Source organism: Schistocerca nitens, chromosome 4, assembly GCF_023898315.1.
Source record: "Schistocerca nitens isolate TAMUIC-IGC-003100 chromosome 4, iqSchNite1.1, whole genome shotgun sequence".
Classification (NCBI taxonomy): domain Eukaryota; kingdom Metazoa; phylum Arthropoda; class Insecta; order Orthoptera; family Acrididae; genus Schistocerca; species Schistocerca nitens.
The window spans coordinates 889,604,660-889,632,559 of record NC_064617.1 but is presented as its reverse complement, the minus strand read 5'-3'; the positions used below and the strand labels follow the sequence as shown (position 1 = coordinate 889,632,559).

General features: G+C 44.5%; 1 protein-coding gene across 1 annotated transcript in view; it reads left to right on the top strand.

Moving 5' to 3' along the window:
• LOC126252003 (aminopeptidase N-like) overlaps nt 1-27,070 on the top strand; it is a 130,381-nt gene extending 103,311 nt beyond the window's left edge. Inside the window, exons 15-17 of the mRNA XM_049952786.1 lie at nt 21,110-21,253; nt 25,515-25,593; nt 26,865-27,070. Coding sequence (XP_049808743.1) covers nt 21,110-21,253; nt 25,515-25,593; nt 26,865-27,005 — 364 coding nt within the window. The 3' untranslated portion in view covers nt 27,006-27,070. The remainder of the gene's footprint in view (nt 1-21,109; nt 21,254-25,514; nt 25,594-26,864) is intronic.
• The last annotated feature ends 830 nt before the right edge of the window (nt 27,071-27,900 follow it).

Below are 27,900 nucleotides of genomic sequence, written 5' to 3'. Positions count from 1 at the left end.
ATTTTCAGCCCAATATACTCACATCAAAAAAGCTTTGCATCACCTCGGTTCCGAGAGTTCCGGAACCTGTACATAAAATTGGAATGGAGATCAACATAAACATCATTTCCTCCCTTTTTATTGCTCATGAAAACCACACATTGCATATTGTACCATAATACAGCGAGAGCTTCAGAGGTGGTGGTCCGGATTGCTGTACACACCGGTACCTCTAATACCCAATAGCACGTCCTCTTGCATTGATGCTTGCCTGTATTCGTCATGGCATACTATCCACAAGTTCATCAAGGCACTGCTGGTCCAAAATTTCCCACTCCTCAACGGCGATTCGGCGTAAATCCCTCAGTGGTTGGAGGGTCACGTCGTCCATAAACAGCCCTTTTTAATCTATCCCAGGCATGTTCGATAGGGTTTTGTCTGGAGAAATTGCTGGCCACTTTAGTCAAGCTATTTCGTTATCCTGAAAGAAGTCATTCACAAGATGTGCACGATGGTGGCGCGAATTGTCGTCCATGAAGACGAATGCTTCGCCAATATGCTGCCGATATGATTGCACTATCGGTCGGAGGATGGCATTCACGTATCGTACAGCCATTACGGCGCATTCTGTGACCAGCGGCGTACGTCGGCCCCATATAACGTCACCCCAGAACATCAGGGAACCTCTACCTTGCTGCACTCGCTGAACAGTGTGTCTAAGGCGATCAGCCTGACCGGGTTGCCTCCAGACAAGTCTCCGACGATTGTCTGGTTGAAGGCATATGCGACACTCATCGGTGAAGAGAACGTGATGCCAATCCTGAGCTGTCCATTCGGCATGTTGTTGGACCTTGCTGTATGGCGTCGTGGTTGCAAAGACGGACTTCGCCATGGACGTCGGGAGTGAAGTTGTGCTTCATGCATCCTGTTGCAACAGTTTGAGTTGTAACATGACGTCATGTGGCTGCACGAAAAGCATTATTCAACGTGGTGGCGTTGCTGTCAGGATTCCTCCGAGGCATAATCCGTAGGTAGCGGTCATCCGCTGCAGTAGTAGCCCTTGGGATGCCTGAGCAAGGCATGTCATCGACAGTTCCTGTCTCTCTGTATCTCCTCCATGTCCGAACAAAATCGCTTTGGTTCACTCCGACACTTCCGTTTTTGAGATCCCTTCCTGGCACAAAGTAACAATGCGGACACGATCGAACCGCGATATTGACCGTCTAGGCATAGTTGAACAACAGACAACACGAGCCACGTACGTCCTTCCTAAGGGAATGACTGGAACTAAACGGCTGTCGAAGCCCCTTCGTCTAATAGGCGCTGCTCATGCATGGTTGTTTACATCTTTGGGCGGGTTTAGTGGCATCTCTGAACAGTCAAAGGGACTGTGTCTGTGATACAATATCCACAGTCAACGTCTATCTTCAGGTGTTCTGGGAACCGGAGTGATGCAAAACTTTTTTTGATGTGTGTAGTTTTCAGATCAGGACTCAGGCAAGAGAACAACAATTAGAGTGCCCTCGTCCTACAGAATTCAGCGAAACAGAAACAAAATAAGCTTGCCTCAGTACAGAAACTCTGACTATGACAGTAATAATTACACTACGAGGTGCGGCTAGAAAAAAACCGGACTGATGCTGGAAAAAACATTTATTTACAATTATTTACAATTTCATGTTATCTCCTTCAATGTACTCTCCTCCTCGGTCTCTACACCGCTCCATACGAATTTTCCACTGTTCATAGCAATGCTGCAGATCATTTTCGGTAAGTCCATACATTACTTCCGTCGCTTTTTCTTTTACTGCTTCAACAGTCTCAAATCTAGTTCCTTTCAAAGCTGACTTGACTTTAGGGAAAAGAAAAAAGTCGCAGGGGGCCAAATCAGGTGAGTAGGGTGGATGATCTAAGATGGGAATGTTGTGTTTTGCCAAAAACGTCTTCACTGACAACGCGCTGTGAGCTGGGGCATTGTCTTGGTGAAGGATCCATGACTTTTTTCTCCACAAATCGTTCCGTTTTCTCCGTACTCGCTCACGTAGGGTAGCCAGGACGCTAATGTAGTAATGCTGATTCACTGTTTGTCCCTCTGGTACCCAATCAATGTGCACAATCCCTTTGATGTCAAAAAAACAATCATCATTGCCTTGAATTTCGGTTTTGACATTCGTGCCTTTTTTTGTCGTGGAGAACCAGGAGTTTTCCAATGCATCGATTGGCGTTTAGTTTCGGGATCGTAAGTAAAAAACCACGATTCATCGCAAGTAATAACATTTTGTAAGAAGGTGGGATCACTTTTAATGTTTTCCAGGATGTCAGAACAAATCATTCTTCGGCGTTCCTTCTGTTCAAATGTGAGACACTTTGGAACCATTTTTGAACACACTTTGTTCATGTTGAAACTTTCATGAAGAATCTGCCTAACACTTTCCTTGTCAACTCCTGTTAACTCAGACACTGCTCTGATTGTTAAACGGCGATCTTGTCGAACAAGTTTACCGATTTTTCAATGTTTGCATCAGTTTTTGCTGACAATGGTCTGCCAGTGCGAGTGTCATCACTGGTGTCTTCGCGGCCATCTTTAAATAGTTTAAACCACTCAAACACTTGTGTTCGCGATAAACAATCATCGCCGTACACTTGTTGTAACATTACAAACGTTTCACTTGCAGATTTTCCTAGTTTGAAACAAAATTTGATGTTAACACGCTGTTCTTTCTGTACACTCAACATTTTCCGACGCACAGACAAAACGTCAACTACTTGAAACAGATGCCACGGGCAGACTGAGTGCAGGAGGCAGATGAAACTCGAGCAGTAGGCGGAGCGAGAGTCACGTGACAGGCCACGCGACTTTCAGACTTATTGCATTCGTTTTATTGTTTCACCAGTACTAATCCGGTTTTTTTCTAGCCACACCTCGTATATGGACCTTGACTACATACAAAAAAACACGTTAAATATAGCTTCTGCAATTAACCATAGGACGCTAAGACAACCCTCAGAATTCTACATCTACCTCTACATCTACATCTACATTTATACTCCGCAAGCCACCCAACGGATTGTGGCGGAGGGCACTTTACGTGCCACTGTCATTACCTCCCTTTCCTGTTCCAGTCGCGTATGGTTCGCGGGAAGAACGACTGCCGGAAAGCCTCCGTGCGCTCTCGAATCTCTCTAATTTTACATTCGTGATCTCCACGGGAGGTATAAGTAGGGGGAAGCAATATATTCGATACCTCATCCAGAAACGCACCCTCTCGAAACCTGGCGAGCAAGCTACACCGCGATGCAGAGCGCCTCTCTTGCAGAGTCTGCCACTTGAGTTTGCTAAACATCTCCGTAACGCTATCACGCTTACCAAATAACCCTGTGACGAAACGCGCCGCTCTTCTTTGGATCTTCTCTATCTCCTCCGTCAACCCGACCTGGTACGGATCCCACACTGATGAGCAATACTCAAGTATAGGTCGAACGAGTGTTTTGTAAGCCACCTCGTTTGTTGATGGACTACATTTCCTAAGGACTCTCCCAATGAATCTCAACCTGGTACCCGCCTTACCAACAATTAATTTTATATGATCATTCCACTTCAAATCCCAGATATTTTACAGAAGTAACTGCTACCAGTGTTTGTTCCGCTATCATATAATCATACAATAAAGGATCCTTCTTTCTATGTACCCGCAATACATTACATTTGTCTATGTTAAGGATCAGTTGCCACTCCATGCACCAAGTGCCTATCCGCTGCAGATCTTCCTGCATTTCGCTGCATTTTTCTAATGCTGCAACTTCTCTGTATACTACAGCATCATCCGCGAAAAGCCGCATGGAACTTCCGACACTATCTACTAGGTCATTTATATATATTGTGAAAAGCAATGGTCTCATAACACTCCCCTGTGGCAGGCCAGAGGTTACTTTGTAGACGTCCCTCCATTGAGAACAACATGCTGTGTTCTGTTTGCTAAAAACTCTTCAATCCAGCCACACAGCTGGTCTGATATTCCGTAGGCTCTTAATTTGTAGCACACAGTTATACACTGGTCTGCGATTACTCCCATAGCCACCTAGTTGCTATGACCTACTGTCAACCATATGAAGAATCAGCCACACATATATCTCAATACAGTCTTGTGTAGGACAAAACATGTAAATGAATCACTCTCACAGAACTAAATAACAAGGTAGCTTTCGTAGTTCAAATGGCACATTAGTGAGGTTCTCATTGTAATAAATCATACAAATCAGAACCGTTCATGGCGTTTAACTAACAAAATCAAAACGGCTCTCGCACACCCAGCGCTCCATCACTCAACAACTACCACCACGTCGGATTGTTGCCACGTACATTCCGTGCGTAATAGTACTTGTTAAACAATGCACTCAATGCACCGCTTGTTCTCTGTTTGTAATCTATGATGGATCATTTAACCACCGAAATACGGGTGTTACTACCACGTCACGTAGGTAGTGCTCCTCTTGAAATGCAGAGGCATCCGTCTCCACATACGCTGGAACTGCCGTCCTCTGGCTCAGGAAAAGACGCCATCCACTCCACTGGATTGTTTGTACCCACACAGTGGCCACGCACCATGCGGTGTCTGGCAGACAGCTCCTTGGCGTATTAGCTTGGAGAAGGCATTCCGTTTTTTACAGAATTAATAAGTATTTGAATTTAGCCATCGTCCATACTGTCGAAAAAGTCGCCATCGAGCACGTCTCATATAGCGGACCATGCTTGCCGGTCAGGAGCTCACCCCGGCCATCAGCTTCCTTGGGAAAAGCCGTCGTTTACGTGCCGCTGGCAGGCCCTATTTCGGCGAGCATTTCGCTGACCGTGAAAGCCCCTCCCGTCGTCTCCTGCATCAGCTCGCTCAGCCGGGCCAACTCTCGCATTCCAAATCTCAAGCTTTAATCTGGCCGAATTCTCGGCAACATATCGGTTATGTTACACTACGAACCAGCCAAAACACACATGCAAGTCTGGCAACAGAATGGCAACAGAATGGACCAGAGGACTGCCTTCTATACTCGACGACCGGTCTCGATTTGCCAAACGGTTTAAGCAAAAGAAATATTCGTGATTTTCAGGAGCGATTAACTTCGTACTGCAACATCTCCTCTACTAGACCTCTCCATCCCTTCTATCACGTTGGCAACAGATGGTACAGTGACCTCCTCACCAGGACGGTTTCGATTAACAAGGCCAGTTCGAGAAAATTATTTCACACTGCTGGGTTAAAATTCGCGTTACTGCTTACTGCTTCTTTCGTCGTACTGTCAACCACAAAAGTTCCACCTACCTCCGTACGGCGTCTGGTCACAACGCGCTTCTCTGCAACGTAGATACTGTTCTGACGATTTTAAAAGCAGCGTTGAAGAAAACCATTGTCAATACTTACGTTAGTACAGTCGGCATTAACTCTGTAGCTATGTCATGTAAATATCTCATAACAATTTTCGGGTGGAGGGTGATTGTTTCACCTCTTAGAAAAATGTCAAAATTCGGCAAATAGTTCTTTATTTCCTTTAGTTGCCAAATCAAATAGGTGCCATCAGCTCGCATTTAAAACTAACAGCTAATATCACTGACCTCATCTCACAGCTGTCTTGTGTGTGTACTAGATGTAGTACACACACAAGACCGCCAGAAATGAAATATCAACCAAAATTGTTACGCTATTTTCACAGTTTATACTCAGCTACGACATGACTTTTACATTCGGTCCTTTTCAGTGGATTTATTTAAATGAAGTTGCTCGCCAACTATTCCGTAAACGAATACGAAATTTACCACCCGGAATTCTTCACGAAGGCCGAGAATTCACACGCGTTTACCTCTCCAATTAATTCCTTCACAAAGCTCAGATTTTCGCAGTCTGTCCGTAAATGCATCTGCTTTCATGTCGAAATAACAGTAGCTCCTTCATTTTACATATAACTTTTTCGGACACATTCGACATGACCTGAGCGTCCGACAGCGAGACTACGACTGCCTCAATGCCGTTGCTCGCAGCTCATCTACTACTTGACAGAGCGCGGGAAAGACTCCACTCTGATTGGTTGATCAAATAAACAGCAAATCAGATCAATCTTTCAAGATCATATTCGCGCCTAAACTGTTTTACTCTAGTCAACATTCACAGATGCATTTACTTCGTTTTATGCTGCAAATATTAATAAAATGTTCCACCAAACCAAACCAAACCAAACCAAAACTAATCTTGAAATAACTTTAGAAAAACATTACAAATAACTATTCTGGTTGCCTTCTTACAGAAACAAGCACACTTGGACATACGTCATCAGCAAGTAAACAACAGCTTATTGCACACTTTCCCATGACCAAGTTACATAATTTTTAACAGCAGATAATATTAAATCTTCACGTATGTCCCGCATACACACTCTCATTTACACTCATTTATTTACACAACAAAACAAACAGATATTAAATGAATATTAATTCTTCCTTAATTCTCTATTACGTAAACGAAAAATAGTGAACGTTATTTAAGTATAAAAATTCAAACATACTGACCTAACATTTTGTAAACTTCAGTAATGATTCCAATTGATAGCAAAGGACAAACTTTTATGCATCCGAACTGACTTTAATCTTACTGGTGTCGGTTTTTGGTATTTTTGGTAATTTTCTCTAACTTTGAAAGTATCCCAGCCAGAAAGTTGAGATTTTGCATCCAGCTTCTTTTTAATAACAAATGGCTAAATATAAAGTTTTTCGAAACTGAAGAAGATTTAGTATTGTTTATTTAGATTCTTAAGGGCTTGAATATTCTGTCGCTGCAACTGACACAAGTAGCGCTTCCCACGGCCGTGCTAGCGACAGGTGCGAGTGAATCACGCTGAGATACAAGCGGCTGTCACCGCCACCGGCTCCAAAGCTACGAGCCCGTACTGCAAGGTAGCTTACTGCAATAAAATGCTATTGCGGTTGGTTTAACTCGCGACGTTACAACACAAGCGACTTATCATTTGGCGTCCCCCCCCCCTCCCCCCGACCTGCCTCCCCCGTTTTTCCCTCATACACTTTCACCCATGCCAGCTTTGGCTACTAACTGTGATAGTCACCGTATACAAATCTTACTTTTGGTGGCCCTCTCAGTTTGGCATCCCATGAGATCGCTATTAATGAATTGCGATACATCCTGTATAGAAATCGTACACTTGTGGCGGCTCCATCGCCCTTCTCACCTTGGCGCACCAAGTGGTGACTTGTGTCGGTTGGGCCTTAAACCAGCCCTTTCGGTTAATTCGATCTAGTACTTAATTAGGTTAGTCAACCCAAACCTATCCATTAGCACATCGCCAAATTCACTGATCAATTGCTGTGCAAGCTCCCTCTGACTCCGTATCAGGCGATCAAATTGTTCCACATCACCTCAACCATCCCTCTGTTGTAATGCCAACAGAGGTGCTTCAGAATGAAGGCAAAAGGAGAACGTCATATTTTTCAAAATTGGAATGCGAAGTAGCACGTGAATAAGATAGCCAAGCAGTTGCAATAAATGGTGGTATGCAATTAACCTTAACTGTGGTTTCAACGGATTTAAACCAGTTTTCTTCAGAAGAAGACATGCCAGCATGTAGCTCTTAAAATGGTCTGGCATTTAATGTGATTGATTTTACTATTGTGACAAGAACTTGATTTTAGGGCCTTAACTTCTACAAATGGATGTACAGATCGTTGCCGACGCATTTCATGTGGAGATGTTAGGTCGCTTTACTAACAGACTGTTTGCTGATGTTAAGTTAGTTTCTCGTCCTTCTGAAGGCGATGGGTTTAAATCCGTTGAAACCATGGCTAAGCTTAACTGAATTTAACCATTTATTGCAACTGGTTAGCTGTCTTATTCACCTGCAATTCTGTGACAGTTGCTGAAGTGCAGCCATTTCAAAATATGGAAGGTGAGGTGATATAGAGCCAAATTCGGGATTAATCCAATTCTCTTAATTACACCTACCCAGAATCAGTTCATTAGATAGCCTCTCCACTACATTTAACTTGATTTCCATGTAAAATCCCGGACTTCAACTTAACGACAACCCACATAAATATCTGCGAGTCACTAGAATTGGCCGTCACATATATCGTGGCCTTCAAATCAAATCCAAATTCGACCACCCACACACTGCTTGGTGTGTGCAAAACCACTTATTACTTACTATAGTCACAGAGATTGCTAGTGTCCAATAGCCCAGATGTCGGTTAATTATTAATTCCAGAGCAGATGCGCGAACCTAGCCTGTGTTCCTATAGGGGCAGCGACAGATCTTCACTGCACCGCTAGGGCACCACCACCACCTGTGGTGACAATCCTTCCGGAAACGGCCCACTGCCCCACAGAAGAAACAACCGATACGTTTTAAACTTGGCTTTCACAGTACCTTTTCACCTACAATGCTTGCTAGGGTTCATGCTCCCTTCGATTTGATATGCCATTTATTCTAAATTTCTGAATAAGGGGACCAGTCGAACATCATCTGCGAACGATCCGGTAGTTAATAATGATAATGATCGTGTGGCATTGTTGGCCGGGAGGCCCCATACGGGGAAGTTCGGCCGCTGTATTGCAAGTTCTTTTTAGTTGACGCCACTTCGGCGACTTTGCATGTCAATGATGATGAAATGATGATGAACAACACACAACACCCAGACATCACGAGGTAGAGAAAATACCTCACCCCGCCGGGAATCGAACCCCGGACCCCGTGCGCAGGAAGCCAGAACGCTACCGCAAGACCACGAGCTACGGACATCGGCTGGTTTAATCCCTCCTACAGTATTAGCTACTACATCATAGATGTTCAATGTGGTGGCCATCATTTGCTGCACACAATTGCAATCTCTGGCGTAATGAATGTCGTACACGCCGCAGTACATCTGGTGAAATGTCGCCGCAGGCTGCCACAATACGTTGTTTCATATCCTCTGGGGTTGTAGGCACATCACGGTACACACGGTACATGATGGCCACCACATTGAACATCTATTGGCCTGACATGTCGGGACACACTCTATTCCACTCCGTAATTGAAAACAGAAACCACGTGTGTACCTGTACCTCACCCCTCATGGTAATGTACATGTGCGTCAGTGAAAAAGACCAATAAAAAGGTGTTAGCATGTGGACATAATGTGCTGTTCCAGTCTCTTCTGTACCTAAGGTCCATCACCGTTCCCTTTGGATCCCTACGTAATTCGGTGCTCTCCGATACACACGATCGAACAGCGGAGGAGTGGTACTCAAGCGTCAACTTTAGGTTACAATATCTCCGGATGTAATTAACATTTTACAATGCAACAAACGGCACTGATTACGTATTTGTTTATATGTTCAGATGTGCTAACGAAACTAACGCGGTTCCATTTAAAAAAACGTAGGTTTGTGTTAAAAAACATACTTCCGTGCATTTTTTTATGGTTTGTATTAACAAATTACACTAGCCCCTCTCCTCACGTTCGGTCTGTGGAATCGGTTCGTCAGTATTTGATGTGGTTTACGAAATATATCCAGCGGTAACGTTAGGTGACTCACCCTGTATACCGTCTACAACCAACCACAGGACAGCTCTTAGACTTAGTTAACATCACCCACACAGCATGCAGCTAAACAGTGGTATAATATTACTACCTTCACCCATCACTATCAAGTCACTATGAGCGGCTGCTATCAACGATCTACAGTACTATGTATCATATATCTGAATACAATCTTTTCTGCACAATAAAACACATAAATCAGTCACTCTCACAGAGCATAATAATGAGGTAACTTCCTTAATGCAAATGCCGAGAGCGTAATAAAAAAACAGACCATCTTCCTTACAATAAAACGTACAAATAAGTACACGTACGGCAGGTAATGGACTAAAGCGGAATGGCCCTCGCCTTTAGAGGCCACATTGGCACGCTAAGCACGTCGTCACACAACAACCACAACACACTGCACTTTAACCACTGACTTTACGAGCATAATATTAACGAATACGCTCGATACATCGCTTGTACTCGACACTATACACTATATTGGATAACTGAACCATCAAGATGAGGCAGTCAGCTGTTAAAGCACACAGGTACCGCTCCTCTTGAACTGCAGAAACGTCTATCTCTGCCTGCACTGGAATCGCCATCCTCTGGTCTGGAGGGGTTGGTGTGCAGTGAAGCATGTTAGTTCTGTCGCTGCCCTTGTTGGAACTGAGGCTGGGTTCGCGCATCAGTATCGAAGATACGTTGTGTTTTGGACACCATTGACTGTGTGAGTGTAGTAACTGATAAGTGGTTTTGCACACACCAAGCAGTGTGCGGGTGGTCGCATTTGAATTTGATTTGGATGACGGGCGCTATATGTCTACATCTATATCTACATCCATACTACGCAAGCCACCTGACGGTGTGTGGCGGAGGGTACTTTGAGTACCTCTATCGGTTCTCCCTTCTATTCCAGTCTCGTATTGTTCATGGAAAGGAAGATTGTCGGTATGCCTCTGTGTGGGCTCTAATCTCTCTGATTTTAACCTCATGGTCTCTTCGCGAGATATACGTCGGAGGGAGCAATATACTGCTTGACTCCTCGCTGAAGGTATGTTCTCGAAACTTCAACAAAAGCCCGTACCGAGTTAATGAGCGTCTCTCCTGCAGAGTCTTCCACTGGAGTTTATCTATCATCTCCGTAACTCTTTCGAGATTACTAAATGATCCTGTAACAAAGCGCGCTGCTCTCCGTTGTGTGGTGTCACCGCCAGACACCACACTTGCTAGGTGGTAGCTTTTAAATCGGCCGCGGTCCATTAGTATACGTCGGACCCGCGTGTCGCCACTGTCAGTAATTGCAGACCGAGCGCCGCCACACGGCAGGTCTAGAGAGACTTACTAGCACTCGCCCCAGTTGTACAGCCGACGTTGCTAGGAAAGGTTCACTGAGAATTACGCTCTCATTAGCCGAGACGATAGTTAGCATAGCCTTCAGCTTAGTCAATTGCTACAACCTAGCAAGGCGCCGTTTATCCTTTGCTATGTATCTAATGAAGCATGTACAGTAACAAGACCAATGTTCACCAATTATGGATTAAAGTTAAGTATTCCAGAAGCTACGTACTTTTCTTTATAGCATTCATTACGTAGCCTGTTTCAGACCTCACGCCAGCCTGCGTGAGTTTATAGCGTGCATTTCGGCTTCCTCAAACAACACGGTGTTGGCACTTCTGCCGACACTTCACGTTCCATCTTCTCTATCTCTTCTATCAACCCTATCTGGTACGGATCCCACACAGGTGAGTAATATTCAAGCAGTGGGCGAACAAATGTACTGTAACCTACTTCCTTTGTTTGCGGATTGCATTTCCTTGGGATTCTTCCAATGAATCTTAGTCTGGCATCTGCTTTACCGACGATCAACTTTATATGATCATTCCATTTTAAATCACTCCTAATGCCTACTCCCAGATAATTTATGCAATTAACTCCTTCCAGTTGCTGACCTCCTATATTGTGGCTAAATGGTAAAGGATCCTTCTTTCTGAGTATTCGCAGCACATTACACTTGTCTACATTGAGATTCAATTGCTATTCCCTGCACCATGCGTCAATTCGTTGCAGATCCTCCTGCATTTCAGTACAATTTTCCATTGTTACAACCTCTCGATATACTACAGCATCATCCGCAAAAAGCGTCAGTGAACTTCCGATGTTATCCACAAGGTTATTTATGTATATTGTGAATAGCAATGGTCCTACGACACTCACCTGCGGCACGCCTGACATCACTCTTACTTCGGAAGACTTCTCTACATTGAGAATGGCACGGTGCGTTCTGTTATCTAGGAACTCTTCAATCCAATCACACAATTGGTTTGATAATCCATATGCTCTTACTTTGTTCATTAAACGACTGTGGGGAACTGTATCGAACGCCTTGCGGAAGTCAAGAAACACGGCATCTCCCTGGGAACCCGTGTCTATGGCCCTCTAATCATTAGTCTCTTAATTAGTGGCTGGAATGAATGGCTTGACGAGAAATCAACTGCCTCTTATGAGTCTCGTGGATGAAGAGCGCGAGCTGGGTTTCACACGATCTTTTTCGAAACCCATGCTGATTGCTACAGAGTAGATTTCTAGTCTCCAGAAAAGTCATTTTACTCGAACATAATACGTGTTCCAAAATTCTACAACTGAGCGACGTTAGAGATATAGGTCTATAATTCTGCACATCTGTTCGACGTCCCTTCTTGAAAACGGGGATGACCTGTGCCCATTTCCAATCCTTTGGAACGCTACGCTCTTCTAGAGATCTACGGTACACTGCTGCAAGAAGGGGGGCAAGTTCCTTCGCGTACTCTGTGTAAAATCGAACTGGTATCCCATCAGGTCCAGCGACCTTTCCTCTTTTGAGCGATTTTAATTGTTTTTCTATCCCTCTGTCATCTATTTCGATATCTACCTTTTTGGGATCTGTGCGACAATCTAGAGAAGGAACTACAGTGCAGTCTTTCTCTGTGAAACATCTTTGGAAAATGACATTTAGTATTTCTGCCTTTAGTCTGTCATCCTCTGTTTCAGTACCATTTTGGTCACAGAGTGTCTGGACATTTTGTTTTGATCCACCTACCGCTTTGACATAAGACCAAATTTTCTTAGGATTTTCTGCCAAGTCAGTACATACTTTCGAATTCATTGAACGCCTCTCGCATAGCCCTCCTCACACTACATTTCGCTTCGCGTAATTTTTGTTTGTCTACAAGGCTTTGGCTATGTTTATGTTTGCTGTGAAGTTCCCTTTGCTTCCGCAAGCAGTTTTCTAACTCGGTTGTTGTACCACGGTGGCTCCTTTCCATCTCTTACGATCTTGCTTGGCACATACTCATCTAATGCATATTGTACGATGGTTTTGAACTTTGTCCACTGATCCTCAACACTATTTGTACTTGAGACAAAACTTTTGTGTTGAGCTTTCAAGTACTCTGAAATCTGCTTTTTGTCACTTTTGCTAAACAGAAAAATCTTCCTACCTTTTTTAATATTTCTGTTTAGGACTGAAATCATCGATGCAGTAACCGCTTTTTGATAGCTGATTCCCTGTTCTGCGTTAACCGTTTCAAATAGTTCGGGTCTGTTTGTCACCAGAAGGTCTAATATGTTATCGCCTCGAGTCGGTTCTCTGTTTACTGCTCAAGGTACTTTTCAGATAACGCACTTAAAAAAATTTCACTGGATTGTTTGTCCCTGCCACCCGTTATAAACGTTTGAGTCTCCCAGTCTACATCCGGTAAATTAAAATCTCCTCCCAGAACTACACTCCTGGAAATGGAAAAAAGAACACATTGACACCGGTGTGTCAGACCCACCATACTTGCTCCGGACACTGCGAGAGGGCTGTACAAGCAATGATCACACGCACGGCACAGCGGACACACCAGGACCCGCGGTGTTGGCCGTCGAATGGCGCTAGCTGCGCAGCATTTGTGCACCGCCGCCGTCAGTGTCAGCCAGTTTGCCGTGGCATACGGAGCTCCATCGCAGTCTTTAACACTGGTAGCATGCCGCGACAGCGTGGACGTGAACCGTATGTGCAGTTGACGGACTTTGAGCGAGGGCGTATAGTGGGCATGCAGGAGGCCGGGTAGACGTACCGCCGAATTGCTCAACACGTGGGGCGTGAGGTCTCCACAGTACATCGATGTTGTCGCCAGTGGTCGGCGGAAGGTGCACGTGCCCGTCGACCTGGGACCGGACCGCAGCGACGCACGGATGCACGCCAAGACCGTAGGATCCTACGCAGTGCCGTAGGGGACCGCACCGCCACTTCCCAGCAAATTAGGGACACTGTTGCTCCTGGGGTATCGGCGAGGACCATTCGCAACCGTCTCCATGAAGCTGGGCTACGGTCCCGCACACCGTTAGGCCGTCTTCCGCTCACGCCCCAACATCGTGCAGCCCGCCTCCAGTGGTGTCGCGACAGGCGTGAATGGAGGGACGAATGGAGACGTGTCGTCTTCAGCGATGAGAGTCGCTTCTGCCTTGGTGCCAATGATGGTCGTATGCGTGTTTGGCGCCGTGCAGGTGAGCGCCACAATCAGGACTGCATACGACCGAGGCACACAGGGCCAACACCCGGCATCATGGTGTGGGGAGCGATCTCCTACACTGGCCGTACACCACTGGTGATCGTCGAGGGGACACTGAATAGTGCACGGTACATCCAAACCGTCATCGAACCCATCGTTCTACCATTACTAGACCGGCAAGGGAACTTGCTGTTCCAACAGGACAATGCACGTCCGCATGTATCCCGTGCCACCCAACGTGCTCTAGAAGGTGTAAGTCAACTACCCTGGCCAGCAAGATCTCCGGATCTGTCCCCCATTGAGCATGTTTGGGACTGGATGAAGCGTCGTCTCACGCGGTCTGCACGTCCAGCACGAACGCTGGTCCAACTGAGGCGCCAGGTGGAAATGGCATGGCAAGCCGTTCCACAGGACTACATCCAGCATCTCTACGATCGTCTCCATGGGAGAATAGCAGCCTGCATTGCTGCGAAAGGTGGATATACACTGTACTAGTGCCGACATTGTGCATGCTCTGTTGCCTGTGTCTATGTGCCTGTGGTTCTGTCAGTGTGATCATGTGATGTATCTGACCCCAGGAATGTGTCAATAAAGTTTCCCCTTCCTGGGACAATGAATTCACGGTGTTCTTATTTCAATTTCCAGGAGTGTATAACATGGTCGGGAAATCTACTCGAAATACTTTCCAAATTTTCCTTTAGGTGCTCTGCCACAACAGCTGCTGAGCCAGGGGTCTATAGAGACATCCAATTACCATGTTTGAGCCTGCTTTAACCGTGACCTTCACCCAAATTATTTCACATTTCGGATCTCCGTCAATTTCCTTCGATACTATTTCACTTTTTATCGCTATAAACACGCCTCCCCCTTCACTGTCAAGCCTGTCTCTGCGGTATTCATTCCAATCTGAGTTTAGAATTTCATTACTGTTTACCTCTGGTTTCAGCCAACTTTCTGTCCCTAGTACTATGTGGTCTGGTCATTGTGACCGTTTATTAATGAGAGCAGTTCTGTGACGGCCAATTCTTAATGCCTTGCAGATGTCTGGATGGGATGTCGTTAAGTGGAAAGTCCAGGATTTTATATTGAAAATCAAGTTAATGGTAGCAGAGAGGCCATCAGCTGAACTATTTCTCGATCAGGCGTGATTAAGAGAATTGTACTGATCCAGAATTCAGCAAAAGACACTAAATACACCATCGAGTTCTTCATGTTCACATACTAGGAATGTCACGCGTCGGCTGTTACCGATGTCTGGTACCCAGGACGTTGGAGCCCCAAATTGGAAAAGGTACCCCGTTCTTGGCCGTGCACCAACTGAATTCCAGTCGCCCGTCACTGCTCCACCTCAGCCACACTGATCGTTGCAGAAATCGCGTGCGCATGCCGATCGCCCTCTCGCGGCGCCGGTACGACGTGCCGCGAAACTACGAGGGCAGTTCAATAAGTAATGCAACACATTTTTTTTCTCGGCCAATTTTGGTTTGTAAAAACCGGAAATTTCTTGTGGAATATTTTCAAACATTCCCGCTTCGTCTCGTATAGTTTCATTGACTTCCGACAGGTGGCAGCGCTGTACGGAGCTGTTAAAATGGCGTCTGTAACGGATGTGCGTTGCAAACAACGGGCAGTGATCGAGTTTCTTTTGGCGGAAAACCAGGGCATCTCAGATATTCGTAGGCGCTTGCAGAATGTCTACGGTGATCTGGCAGTGGACAAAAGCACGGTGAGTCGCTGGGCAAAGCGTGTGTCATCATCGCCGCAAGGTCAAGCAAGACTGTCTGATCTCCCGCGTGCGGGCCGGCCGTGCACAGCTGTGACTCCTGCAATGGCGGAGCGTGCGAACACACTCGTTCGAGATGATCGACCGATCACCATCAAACAACTCAGTGCTCAACTTGACATCTCTGTTGGTAGTGCTGTCACAATTGTTCACCAGTTAGGATATTGAAAGGTTTGTTCCCGCTGGGTCCCTCGTTGTCTAAACGAACACCATAAAGAGCAAAGGAGAACCATCTGTGCGGAATTGCTTGCTCGTCATGTGGCTGAGGGTGACAATTTCTTGTCAAAGATTGTTACAGGCGATGAAACATGGGTTCATCACTTCGAACCTGAAACAAAACGGCAATCAATGGAGTGGCGCCACACCCACTCCCCTACCAAGAAAAAGTTTAAAGCCATACCCTCAGCCGGTAAAGTCATGGTTACACTCTTCTGGGACGCTGAGGGGGTTATTCTGTTCGATGTCCTTCCACATGGTCAAACGATCAACTCTGAAGTGTATTGTGCTACTCTTCAGAAATTGAAGAAACGACTTCAGCGTGTTCGTAGGCACAAAAATCAGAACGAACTTCTCCTTCTTCATGACAACGCAAGACCTCACGCAAGTCTTCGCACCCGAGAGGAGCTCACAAAACTTCAGTGGACTGTTCTTCCTCATGCACCCTACAGCCCCGATCTCGCACCGTCGGATTTCCATATGTTTGGCCCAATGAAGGACGCAATCCGTGGGACGCACTACGCGGATGATGAAGAAGTTATTGATGCAGTACGACGTTGGCTCCGACATCGACCAGTGGAATGGTACCGTGCAGGCATACAGGCCCTCATTTCAAGGTGGCGTAAGGCCGTAGCATTGAATGGAGATTACGTTGAAAAATAGTGTTGTGTAGCTAAAAGATTGGGGAATAACCTGGTGTATTTCAATGCTGAATAAAACAATGCCTGTTTCAGAAAAAAAATGTGTTGCATTACTTATTGAACTGCCCCCGTAGAGTTTCTGTCCACAGGCAAGCCAAATGTGCCCCATGACACGGCTCAATATGCAATCTGTGTGGATGTCTCTCTCTCCCCTTTGTGTCTGTCTCTCTCACGCAAACATATGGTATTATATGTTTAGAAATTAGAAAAAGTGGTGTGTGTGTGTGTGTATATTGTGTCTTGAGCCGGGGACCTAGAAACGACGGAGATGCTTCGTCCCGCCGTACCCCTCAGTGGTTCACAACCTCACAACAGGCCACAGCAGTCCACTCGCCCCACACCGACCCCGGGTTATTGTGCGGTTCGGCCTCCAGTCCCCCCCCCCCCCCCCCCCCTGTCCCTGTCCGGGAACGTCTCATACCAGACGAGTGTACCCCAAATGTTCGCGCGGTAAAGGGTAATTATGGTGTACGCATACGTGGAGACACTGTTTGCGCAGAAATCGCCGACGTAGTGTAACTGAGGTGGAATAAGGAGAACCAGCCCGCATTCGCCTGAGCAGATGGGAAACAGTCTTAAAAACCATCCACAGGCTGGCCGGCACACCGGACCTCGACACTAATCCGCCGGGCGGATTCGTGCCGGGGACCGGCACGCCCTCACGCTCGGTAAGAAGCGTGTTAGACCGCGCGGCTGGCAGGGCGGGCAGAGTAAGTGGTGGGCTCTGAGCACTATGGGACTCAACTGCTGTGGTCATAAGTCCCCTAGAACTTAGAACTACTTAAACCTAACTAACCTAAGGACAGCACACAACACCCAGCCATCACGAGGCAGAGAAAATCCCTGACCCCGCCGGGAATCGAACCCGGGAACCCGGGCGTGGGAAGCGAGAACGCTACCGCACGACCACGAGATGCGGGCAGTAAGTGGTAATGCATGTCATGTCTACTAGTTAGTAGATTCTTCACGTCACTGAGCAAGTGGTCAGAGATTTTTATTGGCGAATACTTTATTCCTTTTCGTGTCACACTAAGGCTGAGTGGCGTAGTGTCCTGTATATCTCCCTCTGATATAGTATACATTGATGTTACTGTCGTTTTTGAATTATGTCTCGTTTGTGGCAATAGATACCATAATACCATAAGGTAGTAAATGTACTGTGAATCTGTTACCAGTGGCAGAATGCCCAACTGTTAACTGTGATCTTTACAAGAGGTTTTAGACGTCGTATGACATATTGTCATTATTACAAGCCATTGTAATGCATATACTTGGGAACACTTGCTGTATCCCTTTTGGTTCTCGTTAACTCCTAATCAGTACTTGTGGTTTTTCATCGATCATTTAATTTCAGCAACCGCTTTGGGAGCCTGTTGTCCTATCTACACAGGTGGCCATTAAACTGTAACTGCTGTTGCCTGTTGGTATCTGTGACAGTTTTCTGGACTATCTTCTGTGATTTATTCTTCAACCCAACCATTGCCGCATTTCGCACCTCTGCTTTTTCTTGAAATTCCCGTTTCTTATTTTACAATGACTTATTTGGGCTGTCACTATCATGATTTCAGAAACGCAAAGCGATTGATGTTTAACGACTGTGTTACAATGTAACTTTCCCTTTTGCCATACAGATTATTTTCTGCATCTTTTTCACGTGAGCTCGTATGTTCTTGCTAGTTCTGCAGTTCTATCTTTGTTACTATCCCTATTTAGCCTTGCTGGTTCAGTAATTTCTCACAGAAATCTGAATTTGTCGACTTGGGAGATCTTCCTGAATTTGGTGAGTAATGATTGTCGCATTTTGATCTCGTCGCTTCCATGTAGTGCATCGCGTTACATGAAACTTGAAGCCAGTTTTTACCGTTTTTTACGAAGTTTCTCTGTAGATTGGATATCTTCTGGTTTGTTACAATTTTGAGTTTGTTTCTAGTGTTCCTTCTGGACGTCTGAAGCATAAACTGAAAACACTCTTGTTATATCTGTGTATACAATAAGGTGACAAAAGTCATGGTTCAGATGGCTCCAAGCACTATGGGACTTAACTGCTGTGGTCATCAGTCCCCTAGAACTTAGAACTACTTAAACCTAACTAACCTAAGGACATCACACACATCCATGCCCGAGGCTGCGACTGTAGCAACAGCGCGGTTCCAGATTGAAGCGGCTAGAACCGCTCGGTCACAGTGGCCGGCAGAAAAGTCATGGGATTGTGATATGCACATATACGGATCGCGGTAGTATCTCGTACACAAGGTAGAAAAGGGCAGTGCACCTTTTGGTAATATTCACACGCCTTTTTTCCGCAGTTTGATACCAAGGTAACTCATCTGGTCTAGCACACTCTACATATCATTGGATGAGTATTTCGTGTGGATGACATGTACATGCGTTTCTTTAATGCGAGGGCGTCGTTTCCGTTATAATTTTTGCTTGTTCATTAAAATGTAACATGCCCGCCTCCGGGATTAAGGGGTCAGCGTGTCTGGTTGCTGTTCGCAGGAGATGGGTTCTTGCTACCGTCAAAGAGTTTTTCCTTGGGGGGGGGGGGGGGGATACTTTAATGGGGTGTAATCACCCTCGTGATGCCAGATGAGGAGCTACTTGAATATAAGCAGCAGCTGCGAAGTCTGGAAAACTGACAACGGTGGAGAGAACGGTGTGCTGACGTCATGCCTCTCCGTATTCCAATCGGAATAACGCCATTGGCAGAGGATAACACGATGATCAGTACGCAGGGGTGTTAGGTGACACTGAAATGTAACATAACTCCAGACAACATGTTTTGCGAATTATCTTTATCGCTTATTCAGAAGCTTTCGAGTAGCGCTGGGGTGTAGATTTAACTGCTTGTACCTCTGAATATTTATTACAATAAATATGTTTCTTGTTGTATTTCTTCTACGTCATATCTTTTACTCAGATACCGTGCCTTTGAAATTTCATACAGAAAGTATCCTTGATAGTGCATGTTGGTTTGTGGCCTTCAGATCTAAATATGATTTGATGCAGCTTTCCACAATCTTATATCGTAAGCATCACATGGCTCCTGAAAACTACATCCATTCGAACTTCGTTAGTGAATTCACGCCATTATCCCGCTCCACAAACATGTCTCCTATACAGGCCCAAAGTTCCCTCCACTTCACTATGGAATAAGCTACTCATAGTATCTCAAGATGCATCTTTACCATTCGATTCAGTACTCCTTCATTGGTTATCTGATCTAGCCACTATTGTTCTGTAGCATCAAATTTTAAAAGAGTCGGTTCTTTTTGTCTGTACTGCTTATCATCCACGCTTCGCACCCATACATATGACGAATTCACGAAAGTCTTGAATGTTTCGTCTGCAGCTGTTTCTGCATAGGTCAGACAGGTGGGTCATTTGACATCAGATTGAAGGTAACATGGTCGCGCTCAAAAAGAAATAACGCCACAGATCAGCAGCACCCACCCACCTGCTTGAAAAAAACACCATGTTAATAACATGAGCATCAGTTTTCTACATATCCAAACAAAAGGAAAAAGGCTTAGACTCATTCGAAATATTCCAAATACACTAACACCAAAGGAAACAACGTGAGTCTATCCTAACTGAGAAGAATGACGTTTACAACATTATCATCTCAGTTTCTAACAGCAGCCTAACTATTAAATACAAAACCATTAAATATAAAATATCTTCTCCAGCCTCTCCACCCCCTTAACTCCCCCCCCCCCTCCCCTGCTTCCGGTTTGAGTCGAATTAAATGGGATTTATTCGAAAAGTGTGCGTTCGAAATACATTTATACTATGTAGGACGATAGTTTGTACAGAATTCAGCGGCCTCTCCAAAACACACATTCGAAATTACTTCACAAGCGGCCCATTTGCGAACTCAAGTTTACTAGAGCGATTTTGCTTATATTATCGTATAATTTCAGCTATGTTGGTCTTCAGAATAAATTACGATACACGCCGTATGTAATATTACAATTACATCATCCATTACTAGACGGCAGCCTTATGTTTTGAAACAGAGAACCCGCATTGTATAGCTGAATTTTATGCGTACCTCCTTGACTCCCTCATCCCCCATGATACTCATCCATCGTAACCATCGTGTGTGAGATAAATGCGCAGTTACGGTGTTGAGCCACCTGTTTTTTTTTAAGCAGTCCTGAATGGTTCGAGATTCTCTTATGTGATGGTAATCTCAGTTCATTAAGCAACACGTGGAGAGGGGCATTTAAAACCTTTGTTTTAGTGAATAAACTCAGTGGTATAAAAGGTTGAGTTGTAAGGGTCGCCTGCTCAGTCTACAGAATAGATGAGAGATTACCGTGTGCAGGATGCTGGAGTTGACTGCGGCTGGAGCCCAGGGTGGCTTCCGGAGAGAACACCTGCTGCGCCTGCTGGAGGGACTTCTCCAGCAGAAGCAGGGCATACCCACGGCCCTCCAGTTTCTCAGCCACAGCGCGCATCTCTTCACTTGGTGAGTACCACTGCTTTCCTCTTCGGGGACCATAGTGTATGTTTACAAAATCTCAAAAACTGAGGATCACCTAGATAAGTAAACAGTAGAGCGTCATCGTTCGTTCATATGTTTGGCAAATATGTTGTTTGGTTTTGGAAGAACACGTCGTGGTCAAATAATATGAAAACCTAGAAAATGTGTAAGAGTACCAGTTTATGTGTATACAGAGTAAAGTTGGTGATGTGCGAGGCTCTGTATGGTCCTTGCTTATGCTCTCCGCTAGGATCACTGTTTCTTTGAAGTTCTTTTTATAGTGCCCATCTGCCACACATGTAACCAAGCTGTCAAGAAAGCTATTACTTCTATTTGAAAAGAAATGTTACTGCCGTGAATTTTCCATAGTGTTATACACGCTTGTTTGTGTGACGACGACATTTGGTATTTGCTTGAAGTTAGAAATACATCTACATCTCTAGATCTATATAATTACTCTGCAGTTCACAGTTAAATGCCTGGCAGAGGGTTTATCGAACCATCTTCAAGCCACTTTTCTACCGTTCTACTCTCGAACAGAGCAGGGAAAACGAACACTTAAATTTTTCCATGCGAGCTCTGATTTCTCTTATTTTGTTACGGTGATCATTTCTCCCTGTGTAGGTGGGAGCCAAAAATAATTTCAGATATTTTCATATTCTGAGGAGAAAGTTGATGGTTGAAATTTCATGAGAATATCCTGCTGAAACGAAAAACGCCTTTATTTTATTGACTGTCACCCCTATTCGTGTATCATATCCGTCGCATTCACTCAACTATTTCACGATAAAACAAAACGACCTGCACTTCTTTGACCTTTTTCGATGTGCTATCTGACGCGGACCCCATATTCTACAGCAATATTCCAAAGAAGACGGACAAGCGTAGTCTCTTTAGTAGACCTGTTACATTTTCTAAGTGTTGTGCCAATAAATCGCTGTCTGGGCTTTGCTTTCTCAACAACATTATCTATCTGGTCGTTAAAATTTTAGTTATTCGTAATTGCAATCCCAAAGTATTTAGTGGAATATACAGCCTTTACATATGTGTGATTTATCGAGTAATCCAAATTTAGCGGATTCATTTTAGTACTCATGTGGATGACTTCACACTTTTCATTATTTTTAGTCAGTTGTCACTTTTTGGACCATACAGATATCTTGCCTAAATCATTTTGCAGTTGATTTGCGTCATCAGATGACCTTACAAGACGGTAAATGACAGCATCATCTGCAAGCAATCTAAAAATGCTTCTCTCGTTGTCTCCTAAATCATTTATGTGGATCAGGGACTGCAGTGTGCGCATAACACTTCCTCGAGAAACGCCAGATATTACTTCTGTTTTACTCGATGACTTCCCGTCAGTAATTTCGAACTGTGACCTTTCTGACAGGAAACCACGAATCCAGTCACACAACTGAGACGATACTCAATATGCACGCAACTTGATTAGAAGTCGCTTGTGAGGAATCTGAAAATATGGAATAAATTTGACGTCCCCTCTTGGATTGCACTTTCTACTTCCTGAGAATAAAGAGCTGGTTGTGTTTCACAAGAACGATGTTTTCTGAATCAGTGTCGACTATTTGTCAATAAATCGTTTTCTTCGACATAATTCATAATGTTCGAGCACAGTGTATGTCTATATGTTCCAGAACCCTATGTGGTCACATCGGTGAACCAAACTGAAGGCACAAAACTACAGTTGCGCCATTTCAATTAATTCTATATCCTGTATACACTCCATATCCTGTATATACTTTCCACGAAAAACTTCGTGAAGTGGTACATGTTAACTGGACGAAAAGATATCACAGACAAAAAAATATTCATGGTAGCTATGTTGGGTGTTGGCTACGTGTCTATCTTGACCACGATAATGCGTTCTCTAAACTGTTCATAATAGGTTATCCGCATTCCTATTTTCTTGTTCATTATTAGACCCACTCCTGCATTAATCCTACATGACTTTGCTTTCATAAAGCTGTACTCACCTGACAATGAGTCCTGTTCCTCCTGCCACAGAACTTTACTATTTCCCGCTACATCTAACTTCAACCTATGCATTTCCTTTTTAAATTTTCAAACCTACCTGCCCGATTTCGGGATATAATATTCCACTCTCTGACCCATAAAATGCCCGCTTTGTCTTTTCTAATAACAACACCCCCTGAACAGTGAGCGTCCGGAGATCCGAGTCGGGGACTATTCTGTCTTTAGAATATTTTACCGGGGAGGATGACATCATTATCTAAATACAGTAGACCGGCATCCCTTGCTTTCAGCCGTTCGTAGCACCGACAGAGCAAGGGTATCTTGGCTGATGCTACAAGATCAGATGCGTCAATCATTCAGACTTTTGCCCCTGCAACTATTGAAACGCTACTGCCGCTCTTCATTAACCACATGTTTGTCTGCAGACACCCTTTCACTGTGATTACACTTGCTGCACGGCTATCCGTATCAGGAGGGGACTCAAACCACCCACCTCCGCAAGGTCCGTCGACCGAGTGTTTGTTTTTATTGATACACTACATCTAACGGTAGGATAGTTTTGACAGCACTAAACTGGAAGAGCTGTGATCCTTCAAACTTTAAACGAGGCCTATTTGTACAAATCCAGTTAATAAATAAGGGAACGGCATTATCTTCCCTCTACACCGAATTATATTTTAGACGTGACTCATAACATACGGGGACATGTTTGCTTTGCACTGAATGTAAGATTATACAACCGCCAATATAACACACTGAAGGGCCAAAGAAACTGGTATAGGCATGCGTATTCAAACAAAGAGATATGTAAACAGACAGAATATGGCGCTGCGGTCGGCAACGCCTTCATAAGACAAGTGAGTGGCGCAGTTTTTAGATCGGTTACTGCTGCTACAATGGCACGTTATCAAGATTTAAGTGAGTTTGAACGTGGTGTTACAGTAGGCGCACGAGCGATGGGACACAGCATCTCAGAGGTACCGATGAAGTCGGGATTTTCCTGTACGACCATTTCACGAGTGTCCCGTGAATATCAGGAATCCAGTAAAACATCAAATCTCCGACATCGCTGCGGCAGGAAAAAGATCCTGCAGGAACTGGACCAACGACGACTGAAGAGAATCGTTCAACGTAACGGAAGCGCAATCTTTCTGCAAACTGCTGCAGATTTCTGTGCTGGGCCATCAACAAATACGAGCGTGCGAACCATTCAACGAAACATCATCGATATGGGCTTTCGGAGCGGACGGTCCACACGTGTACCCTTGATGAGTGCACGACACAAATCTGTACGCCTCGCCTGGGCCCTTCAGCACCGACTTTGGACTGTTGATGACTGGAAACATGTTGCCTGATCGGACGTGTCTCGTTTCAAATAGTATCGAGCAGATGGTCGGGTATGGGTATGGAGACAACCTCATGAATCCGTGGACCCTGCATGTCATCAGTGGACTTTTCGAGCTGGTGAAGACTCTGTAATGGTGTGAGGAGGGTGCAGTTGGAGTTACATGGGACCCCTGATACGTCTAGAGACGACTCTGACAGGTGACATGTACGTAAGAATCCTGTCTGATCACCTGAGTCTATACATATACATTGTGCCTTCCACGTACTCGGGCAACTACAGCAGCACAACGCGACACTCCACACGTCCAGAAGTGCTATAGCGTGGTTCCAGGAACCCTCTTCTGAGTTTAAACACTTCCGCTGGTCACCAAACTCCTCAGACACGAACGTTATTGAGCACATCTGGGATGCTTCGCAACGTGCTGTTCAGAAGAAATCTCCACTCCCTCGTACTCTTACAGATTTATGGACAGCCCTACACGATTCATGGTGTCAGTTCCGCCCAGCACTATTTAGACATTAGTCGAGTCTATGTCACGTCGTTTTGCGGCTCTTCTGCGTACTCGCGGGGTCCTACACGATATCAGGCAGTTGTACCAGTTTCTTTGCCTCTTCAGTGTAAATGAACGTTGTGTAATGAATATTTTGTGCGACACCAATACCTGGCTAAAACCTCTCCTAGGACAAAAGTATATATGAACATTTTGTCTTAGTTTGATCGTAAGAATCTTCTCACAATATTTGTTATAAGTATTTACAAACAACGTGTATGATTTCGGTCCGCACTACTGACAATCGCATGAAGTGCTGCAGTCGTCTTGAGATGTGAGCTTGCTGCTTGAGCTGGAATCTGAACACACTTGATACAGCAGATAGATTGACACTTCTTCTGCCTTGTTCACAGGCCAGGCGAAAAGGCAGCGGTCAGAGAGCTGGTGATGCGAGCCACACTGAACATGTACGAACAGGAGCTGCTGGATCAGGTGAGTGGCACTGTTGGCTGCTGCTTGCTGCCTGGGGCCTTGTCGTGTCGTTCATATTGTGATAGAGACCAAATATCTCATAATGTTGAAAGAAAATGACAAAACACACACACACACACTCATTAACAGAGGTAGAGAACGGTGGGCTGGAGAGAGAGGTATTCATACGGTCATCAGGGTGTATGCACTTATACTCTATGATGTCTTTCTTGTCACAAGTATTGGTTGTCTGCTGTACTTACGTCTCTCCATGAGTTACCACTTCAGATTCAACAACCTTTAACATTTTCTAATACGTTGGGGAAAGTACTGAACCTTCTCACACTTTCTGCCCTAACTAGCCCCGTAATAAAAGTTTAATATGTTTTATTATTTCATCATGAAATGATAAAATTTATTTTATGTGTGCTGCAGTCTTTTTCTGTAAACACAAAACTTACTCAAGAAAATTAACTTGCTCCAAATGTGAAAACATGTTATGCGGTACAACAGGGTCATATACATAGGAGCAAATATTCTATTTAAATTTAAAAGTGTTGTAACCGAAAACATTTTGTCACTAGTATAAGTCGACATCGGTGTGTTACATTATTACTCTAGTACACACTAATAATCGGTAAATAATATCAAATTAAGTAGTATTATCAATAACCAGTTAAAATTTAAAAATATTTTGTAAGAGAAGCTGTGGACACCTAACACAAATTTCCATTTTGAACACAGTGAAAATTGTTAAACATTAAAGAAACTGAGGTCATTTGCAAATACGATGTGTTCCATGATAAAAGACCTTCTGTTTCAAGGTATAAGATGGCTGTACTCTGATGTATGGCTTAACCGTCCACATATTATTTAACGAGTTCTAGAAACATCCAGAATTTTACTCACTATAAAACTCTGTATCTGAAGAATTGACTGTAAACGTCAAATAGCTTTAATATATTGTAAGTTACATAAATATGTGGAACACATAATTTTTATAAACACTACACAAAACACAACCTCACGTCTCATAATATGGAAAACAATAGAAAATGTCAGAAACTGCTTATGACAGTCTTTAGAGGATATTCCTTCACGTGATTCTAAAATCATTAAATAGACTGAAACAGTGACAAGGAAACATCAGATTACCTAGTATACCGAACTCTAGATGCAGCACTCTCTGCTACTGTGGTTTTTGTCCGCCTATGTAATATTCTCCTTCTCCTTCACCCTTGCTAGTAATGTTACCAGCTAAGCTTTTAATTTCTGCTTGCTGCCCTTATCAGGTGGAGCGCGTAGCTGACGCTTTGGAGGACAAGTCACTACACGGAGTTGCACAGAGGCGCCGTGACGTCATCGCCCGTGGAGAGACGGCCCGTAAAGAGGCAGCCCGCTGGCTCAGAGAGAGGAGATGGGAGCGCCTCTGAGTGGCAGGGGAGGGCCGTGTCTCCTGCACACAGCAGCAGCAGCAGCATGAAATTCAGAAAATAAAGTTATGACTCTTACTGGATTACGATTAATCGTTTTTCCTTCAACCCTAAGACAGCTCATGTCTTGCTACTTCAACTACTATCTTTTCGTAGAAATAATTGTTTGCGAAACGCAAGGGTCCTTGGAGAATGCTTTTCATCAGTTAATATCAAGAAATGTCGCAGAGAAAGAAGAGAAGATGGTGAACGCTTAAACAGTTTTATGGAACAGATGTTATCGAGGGAACGCTGGAAGCGCGCTTCGAGAAGAGAGCTCACGTCAGCATGTTCGCTTCATTCGTCACAGAGCCTTAACTTCATCTTCCACGGTCTTCACTTAGATCGTCCGTCACTGATCACAGAAAAGTGCCTTAGACCGTTTTCTTCAAGCACTGGAGGCTTCTCGTTGGTGCACTGGCCATCTATCAGTCTTCGGGAAAAGCTTGTAGGAGTAGTAAAGAAATTCTTAACATAACTTACCTTTTTCGGTTATGAATACTTCGATATATTTTCTTCCTCCCTTACTTACTGTTGTGTTTCGTAGTTAGAGAGGGCAATGCTCTAGATTTCTCGAGAAAACGTTGACTGTACTGCATCCGCTGGAAACAAGTCAACGAGTGAGAATCTATATTTACACTCTCATCCATACCTGGTAATACACCTTCCGTTCCGGTGTGTGTCGGATGGTACTTATGGTGCCGTGCTTCCCTATTCTATTCATAATTGCTGCTCGGGAAGAACGATTGTGGATATGCCTTCGCATGACCTCTGATTCTTTGATTTTTTTCGTAGTGGTCATTTAGTGAAATGCGAATGAACCACTGACTCAAGGCGTCTCGCTTCCATGCATTTG